This window comes from Coenobita brevimanus, chromosome 29 (assembly GCF_032717465.1).
Source record: "Coenobita brevimanus isolate Jiangsu-jjx chromosome 29, ASM3271746v2, whole genome shotgun sequence".
In the NCBI taxonomy this organism is placed as follows: domain Eukaryota; kingdom Metazoa; phylum Arthropoda; class Malacostraca; order Decapoda; family Coenobitidae; genus Coenobita; species Coenobita brevimanus.
Window position 1 is genome coordinate 14089264 of NC_136982.1, and position 8154 is coordinate 14097417.

The window sequence follows — 8154 nt, forward strand, 5'->3', positions numbered from 1 at the left end:
AGCTGAGGTGGAAGAGTCATAATTATTACTATCACTTACAACACTGTAAGCATCACTATGGTCAACTTGGTTTCCCCTGACACAACTTGGCCACTTCCATAAGTTAAATATGATATTTAACGTTATATGAAATTCGATGAGCAGTACGTATGAGCTAGGAATAAATCTCCGTTGTTACTAGTTAAATCAGCCATGCAGTCTGACAATATAATACTATCAACCGAGATGAGGAGACTAGAGAACTTTGCCAGGTTAAAGTAAATGAGCCACTTTATCATCGCCAGAATTACCAGTAACACCAGCAACAAAAACAAATGTAATCTAAACAACTCCACCACTAACCCCATTACCATTACCTGTCGTTATGGCCACAAACACCTGTCATCCTTACCACAACTTTGTCACTGTAACCACTACCACTACTACAATCACGGTCATTATAACATAAGTATCACTATTACAATAGCTGCAGTAGCTGCTTTTTGGTCATTACCGCCACCACGATCACCACCACCACCACCACCACTATGATCAAAACTAGTTGCCATTATAGCATCTACAATTCAACAATGCGACCATCACTACCTCCATGACTACAGCTGCAACCATGACGTACATTTCTAACACCACCAACAACAACTACCACCATCACAAGAGCTACATCGCTGCCACCATCATTACAACTACGTCCCTAACATTGCCCCAAACGCTACTACAACTACCACCATCACAGCGAGCGTCTCATGTCTTTCACCAGCACCAGCACAATCAATACAACAACTGTCATCTCCCCCGACCAAGGACCTCCAAGGAACAACACTTCCCTGAGTCCAGTCAGATCAATTATATCCAGTTATATCAATTACTAGAACCCCACTCCAGCCCCTTTCCACCACTGTTCTTCTCCTATACCCTCCTTCCATCTTCTTTTTCCCTTCGTCCTTCCCTTCGTCTTCCTTTCTCGGCATTCACTCTTCCTCCTCTTCCTTTGTATTCTTCCTTTCTTCCCCTTTCTATTCATAATTTTCACTCTTCCTCCTCTCAACCTTTGCTTCGCTTCTTTGCACTTTTGCCTTCCTATCTCCTTTCCTTTCCCTTTTTCAACTTTTCAATCAACTTTCTCACTTTTCCCCTCTTCTTTTCCTTTCTTCCCTTTCTTCCATTCCTTCCCTTCTTTCCTACATCCGTTGTCTGTCACTCTCCTTTGATCCACTCGCAGCTCCAACCGTCTTCATTTCACCCTCATTCTCCTATCCCTTCCCTCCGCTCCTCTTGTTCTCTCCCCTCCCTTTACCTATGTGCTCTTCCCTCACTCCAATTTTTATTTCAATCCTCCTTCTTACCTTTTCTTTCCTCTCCTTCACCCTTATTTCCCTTGTTTCCCCATCGTCCTTACAAGTGACAACACAGAAGACGGGGAGAATATGGCATATTTAAGAAAGAACAAAGGAAGGAGGGAAAAACAATGAAAGAACTGGGAAAGAAGAGGGAAAAACAGTGAAAGAACAGGGAAAGAAAGAAGGAAGGAATGAAAGGGCAAAGGAATAAATGAATGAATGATCCAATGAACGACGAAAGGAGAGAGTTAAAGAAGGATGGGAGGAAGGAAAGGAAACGGAATAAAGAAATGAAGGAAGAGAGGGGGAAAGTTAAAGAAGGAAGGACAGATTCCCAAAAAAGGTAAAGAAGGAGGGAGACAGAAAACACGAAAAGAGCGATGAAATGAAAGGAGGAACAAGTAAGAGTGAGTGAAACAGAAAGAGTAGGAATGGAAGTGAATGAGGGACAGTAGAGCGAGAGGGATGAGGAAGAAAAGTGAAAAGAAAACTAGAAGAAAGAGCAGGACACAGCAACACGAGAGAGGAGGAAGAAAGAGTGTGAGGGAGTATATATATATATATATATATATATATATTATATATATATATATATATATATATATATATATCATCATTATCAGCCGTTTGAGTATCCACTGCAGGACCGGCCTATCCCGACCGAAGTCGGGATGATACAGCCAATGTATCTCTACCAAGTGGCTTAGGCTGTCTAGTAGAGATTGTATGTAGGGTGAGAAGCGCTTGTAAGTGTAATTGTAGTGTTGTAGTGGCTTTGGATGTTTGTTTAGTCTGTGAACCAAGTGTAATCGGCAAGCGCAAGCCGACTGGGTGCAAGCATATTTTATTGTAAGCAACACCGGTTCAACCACGGCACCCCTTGTGTCCGCCAATGCAGTACGTGGCCGTGTGAACACTCCCAAAGTTTATTACACTGGCGGGGCGCGAACCCTGGTTCATCCGTGTACGAAACGCACACTCTACCATTGTACCACAGAGGCTCCATATATATATATATATATATATAGAGAGAGAGAGAGAGAGAGAGAGAGAGAGAGAGAGAGAGATGTGTGTGTGTGTGTGTGTGTGTGTGTATGCATGTACCTATCTATGTAACTATCAATATATCTATGTCTACTCATCCATTACCTATCTGTCTATCCATTTATCTGTCGAGAGAGATGAACTGGAAGGGGGAGCGCACATGCCAGGGAGGGAGGGAGGATTGTATCAAGGTCGAGAATGAAGATTAGTGTAGTACAGACTGGAATACGACAAAAGGAGGAGGAGATGTAATGATGAAACTGTATTTATGATAACAGGAGGAGGAGGAGGTCAAGGGCAAGAAGGACGAGGAAAACGATGAGGAAGAGGAGGAAGTTTAATGCATGGAGGATATATGACAAGAAGCAGAGGAAAAGGCAATGGAAGGTGGAGGAAATGTTATGGAGGGAGGCTTCTAATACAAGAGGAAAGCTGGTGATAGACAGGAGAAGGAGGAGGAAGAGAACGAGGAGAGGGAGGGCTGTGATGGAATGAAGGCATACGATTCAAGAGGAAGACTGCGAAGAGTAAGAAAAAAACAATGGGGAAGAGGGTGCTCGAAGGGAAGCAAGGAGATAAACGGATAAGGGAGGAAGAATGGAAGGAGCAGAGAGAAAAGCACATCAAAGAGGAAGGCGATATGGAGTATATGAATACACGGAAGGGAATGCAAGATAAACACACACACACACACACACACACACACACACACACACACACACACGGAGTGTGAACTTGTCCAGATAGAAGGAAGTATATCGTAAAATTTAATACTGATATGAATAAATTCGCTTGTAAATGACTAGAGGGTAATGAAAGTGTGTGTGTGTGTGTGTGTGTGTGTGTGTGTGTGTGTGTGTGTATAATACGTATCTGCGTTTGGGTGTGAGAGAACACGTGCATGTGTGTGTGTGTTCGTATCTGTGTACACACGCAGATGTACTTATGTGTGTATGATGAACGTTTGTGTATGTGCGTGTGTGTGTGTGTGTGTGTGTGTGTGTGTGTGTGTGTGTGTGTGTGTGTGTGTGTGTGTGTGCATTGCTCGCCGCGCCCACCGAGCCCTTTCGGGGGCAGCTGGGCTGCTCTAGTGGAAAATTAGGCGGCCACTAGGTGACCCTGGTGGGTGACAGAGTTGCCCACCAGGGGACAACACTGGCAAAAGCCATCCCCACTGATCGGACTAATTTAAGGCCCTGTCCCATGTATAGGAGGGAAAAATCTTTAAACATCAACAACAAAACCCAGATTTGCTAATGTATGTTGAATGTTTCAAAATGTGGCATATATTGTATAATTATGGTATAAATATATATATATATATATATATATATATATATATATATATATATATATATATATATATATATATATATATATATTGCCATACGGGGTGGCCACAAACAAATCACCTTCACGTCGCCCTGTCCTCCGCCATTTCACATACCTCTCCATTACATCCCTCCATATCATCTCTGGCCTCCCCCTCCCCCTCTCCACTTCACTCACATACACTCTCCTTGTCAGTCTCTCACTCTCCATCCTCTCCACATGGCCAAACCACTTCAGTGTGTTTCTCCTAACGCTTCCTATTACATCCCCATCCACACCACAAGGCTCCTTCACATCCTCATTTGTCAATCTGTCTCTCCTTGTGACTCCACATGCTCCTCTCAAATACCTCATTTCCACAGCTCTCACTCTTGACTTCTGTCCCTCCAACAACGTCCAAGCTTCACTTTTATACGTTAGAGTTGGTATCACAATACTGTCCTGTAGTAATTTTTCACTTCCATGCTCACTTCCCTGTTTCTTATCACTGCTTTCAAGAAACCAGCAACCTTTTTTTCCTTGCTGTACCCTTTCAAGCACTTCATCCTCCAAACTTCCATCCTTACTCATCACACTATCCAAGTACTTAAATGTACTCACATTTTCCAAATCCTTATCATCCAACCTCACTGTACATTCACTGACATCACCTCTCTCTCGAAAACCATAACATTATTCTTCCCTACATTCACCTTTAGATTCCATTTCTTACACACTCTCCCAAACTCATGCACCAAGCCTTGTAGCTCCCCTGCGTCTTCACTTAACAACACTGTATCATCTGCAAACAGCAGTACAGGGAGTTTCCAAACACTACCCTCTCTCATTAGGGCCACTCCAACATCCACTACCCTACCTTGTACCTCTTTTATAACCCCATCCATGTACAGATTGAACAACCATGGAGACATGACACATCCCTGTTTCAATCCAACCTTCAGACAGAAAAATTCACTCAGTTTACTATCCACACGCACTGCAGCCTTAGCACCCTCATACAAACTCTTCACAGCATTCAACAACTTCCCATCTACTCCATATATTCTTAATACTTTCCACAATCCTTGTATATCCACACTGTCATATGCACTCTCCAAATACATGAAGGCCGCATACAACTTCTTTCCTTTCAGTAGAAACTTTTCCACTAAAGATTTAGGAATGAATATCTGATATACACAACCTCTTCCATTCCTGAAACGTCCCTGTTCTTCTCCAACTAATTCCTCTGTTATTTCTGTAACTCTGTCAGTAAGTATCCTACCATATACTTTTCCTATTACAATAAGAAGACAAATGCCCTTATGATTACCACACATTTCTTTTTCCCCTTTCGCTTTGTACAAAGGAATAATTATACCTGACTTCCAATCATCCAGGACTCTACCTTCCTCCCAGGCCAATCAGCGCATCTTCCACATCCATTCTACTACTATCTCTCCTCCATGCTTCAGGATTTCACCACGCACTCCAATTCCCGGGGCTTTCCCCATTTTGACTTCCCCATTTGGACTTTCTGACCACCACCAAGTGGTGGTCAGAAAGTCCACTCCCACAAACTCTGTATACTCTTGCATCCATTACACACCTTCACATCCTTTCATTCTCACACACATAATCAATCATTGCCTTCCATTCATTCAGTTTACCACCCACCTCTCTCATCACTCGTCATGTATACCTGTGGATCATTTTATGCCTGAAGAGGGCACAAATGTCCACTGAAACACTGCCATATATATATATATATATATATATATATATATATATATATATATATATATATATATATATATATATATATTACCCCTTTTAATGTTGCAGCATTGACTCAACCGGATATGTTTGTGTGAAGCTGCAGAACGTGGTGAATGCTTTTGGCATATCCGATGGAGCCAGGATTCGGAGGGCTTGAATGATAAGTGAATGGAATGGTGGCCCACTGGATTGGGCAAATTTGGGATGTCTGGACATTGCTACACCTCACCCTGCCACTGGGTGGGAAAGGAGGTCCGGATGATGATGATATTGTATATATATATATATATATATATATATACCTAGGCTGCTTCCCTCAAGGAAAGGGAGGTAGCCGAGACAGGACGACTCACTCCCCATTTACTCATCCATTCAAACACATTCATTCGCATCTTAGCCCCAAAGGTGAGAACGGACAGATCCTCACCACACCACACCGCACAAGAGTCAACTGCGCAATGCAATCAGTGACATCCGCAGCAGGGCCCGACAGCAGAGCTGGTTTACCCCTGCTACATCATAACATACTCATCCCCTTACCCGCACCTGACCTGAAATAGCTGATCAGACCAAATGCGGGAGAATATCCCCTCAGGGCTGCGTCATCACTTATTCATTCACAATTTCTCTCCATTTATTTCTGTCACGCACAGCACTCTTCCTTGCTCAACAGACATCCCTCTCGCATCCAGAGCTCTCTTCACACTGTCCATCCATCCTATTCGTGGTCTTCCTCTCAGCCTTACACCTCTCACATCAGATCTAGTTATCTTTTTCACCAATCGCTCATTATCCATTCTCTCCATATGCCCAAACCATCGCAACACCCTCTACTCAACTCTACCAGCCATCTCCCGAACAACTCCGGTTCTCCTTCGCACTTCATCATTCCGCACTCGATCCATACGGGTCACTCCACACATACTCCTCAGACACCTCATCTCCATTACATTCAAACTTTTCCTCTCTGCTACACCCATATTCCCTGTTTCAGCCCCATATAATGCAGACGGTACCACAACACCCTCATACAGCCTTCTCTTTACATCCATTCTAAGCGAACGACATCTAAACACTTTTTTCATTCCTCCCAGCACCTTTCCTACTTCATTTATTCTAAACTTCACTTCTGCTTCTATTCTTCCATCCACAGCAACATGTGACCCTAGATATTTAAAACACTCTACCTCCTCAAGCAACTCGCCATTCAAAACTATATTCATCCCCCTACCATCTATCAACCTCGTACACTTCATCACTTTACTCTTATTCTCATTTACTTTCAATTTCCTCCTTTCACACACCCTTCCAAACTCCTCTACCAACTGTCTCAATCTCTCCTCTGAATCAGCCACCAGTGCAGTATCATCTGCAAACAGCAGCTGCTTCAGATTCCACTCTCCACCATCAACATTCACTAGACTCAGACCTCCACCTAAAACTCTTGCATTCACCTCCCTTACAACACCATCCATGTAAATATTAAACAACCATGGCGATATCACACATCCTTGTGGCAGCCCCACTCTCATAGGAAACCAATCACTCACAGCATTTCCCACTCTTACACACGCTCTCTCTCTCTCTCTCTCTCTCTCTCTCTCTCTTTCTATATATATATCTATATACTTAATATATATATATATATATATATATATATATATATATATATATATATAAACTTTAATAACACTTCTGCAGTTTATTTTTGTTGCTAATGTTTTTTATGTATTGCTTTTATATTTTGTAATGGTGTTTTCTTTTGTATTAAAGATTGTGGAACAACAGTCATTTTTCTGGAAGTTGTTTTTGATTGATGATTTTATGCCAGTGAATACCTGTGTTGATTGCATTTCTTGTCCCTTTCATTTATTAGCATTTAGTGTCTTATCATCAGTTTAGTTTTGTTTCACCTCTAAAAGTTCGTCTGACACCAACACATCAGTACTGTTGCTAAACATGTTAACCAGTCACGTCCCGAGGTTTTCCGCACCTCCGACATCCCCCAGTCCCGAGTTCTTTTCGATTTTTTTTTTTTTTTGGCTAAATCCTCCGCTTTTGGTGAGAAACATCGAAAATTCATAGAGAAATCGCTCACCTGAGGTTTAAAATACTCAATCCAGGTAAGAGTTCATCCTTACCTGACTGGGTTTTCTAACATGCTGGTACCAAAGAAAACGAGTTCTATGGAAGGGTAACTATTTTATCCACTCATAAACGGTATTTACTCATTTACTTGGTACGAATTTATATGTAGTATGAGAGTATATTGGTTTTCAAGCAGTAATATAGGCATTATAAGCATTGTTTCACTCACTAACTAATCACCATTCATGACCTTTTTTTCCCTCATTACGTGATCATCATTTCTGACTGTTTGTTCCTCTAATGCTATGTAAACCTTGTCCTCCACATTGTCATCGATTGGGGAATCACTCTGGCCCTGAATGTCTTTATTGGCCAGGTCACTGGTAACAGGTGAATTGACAAGACAATGGCGTGAGGGGGGTAGGGGGGAGGTTATGCAGTGTAAGGCATTGTCCCTACTTGGCATCTTGTAGAGGAATAGAAGAAGGTGTCCCGTGTATACATACGAAAAATCACGCGCGAAAATTGAAAATTGTGCAAATTAGGGACCTTGCAATTGCACGACGTACCGGTAGGGTAGTGGATGTTGGAGTGG

General features: G+C 42.2%; 1 protein-coding gene across 1 annotated transcript in view; it reads right to left on the reverse strand.

The window, feature by feature from the left end:
* Positions 1–727: 727 nt before the first annotated feature.
* The window catches only part of LOC145394976 (zinc finger BED domain-containing protein 5-like), a 17293-nt gene continuing 9866 nt past the window's right edge, over positions 728–8154 (reverse strand). The window contains exon 3 of the mRNA XM_080268725.1: positions 728–824. Coding sequence (XP_080124851.1) covers positions 728–824 — 97 coding nt within the window. The remainder of the gene's footprint in view (positions 825–8154) is intronic.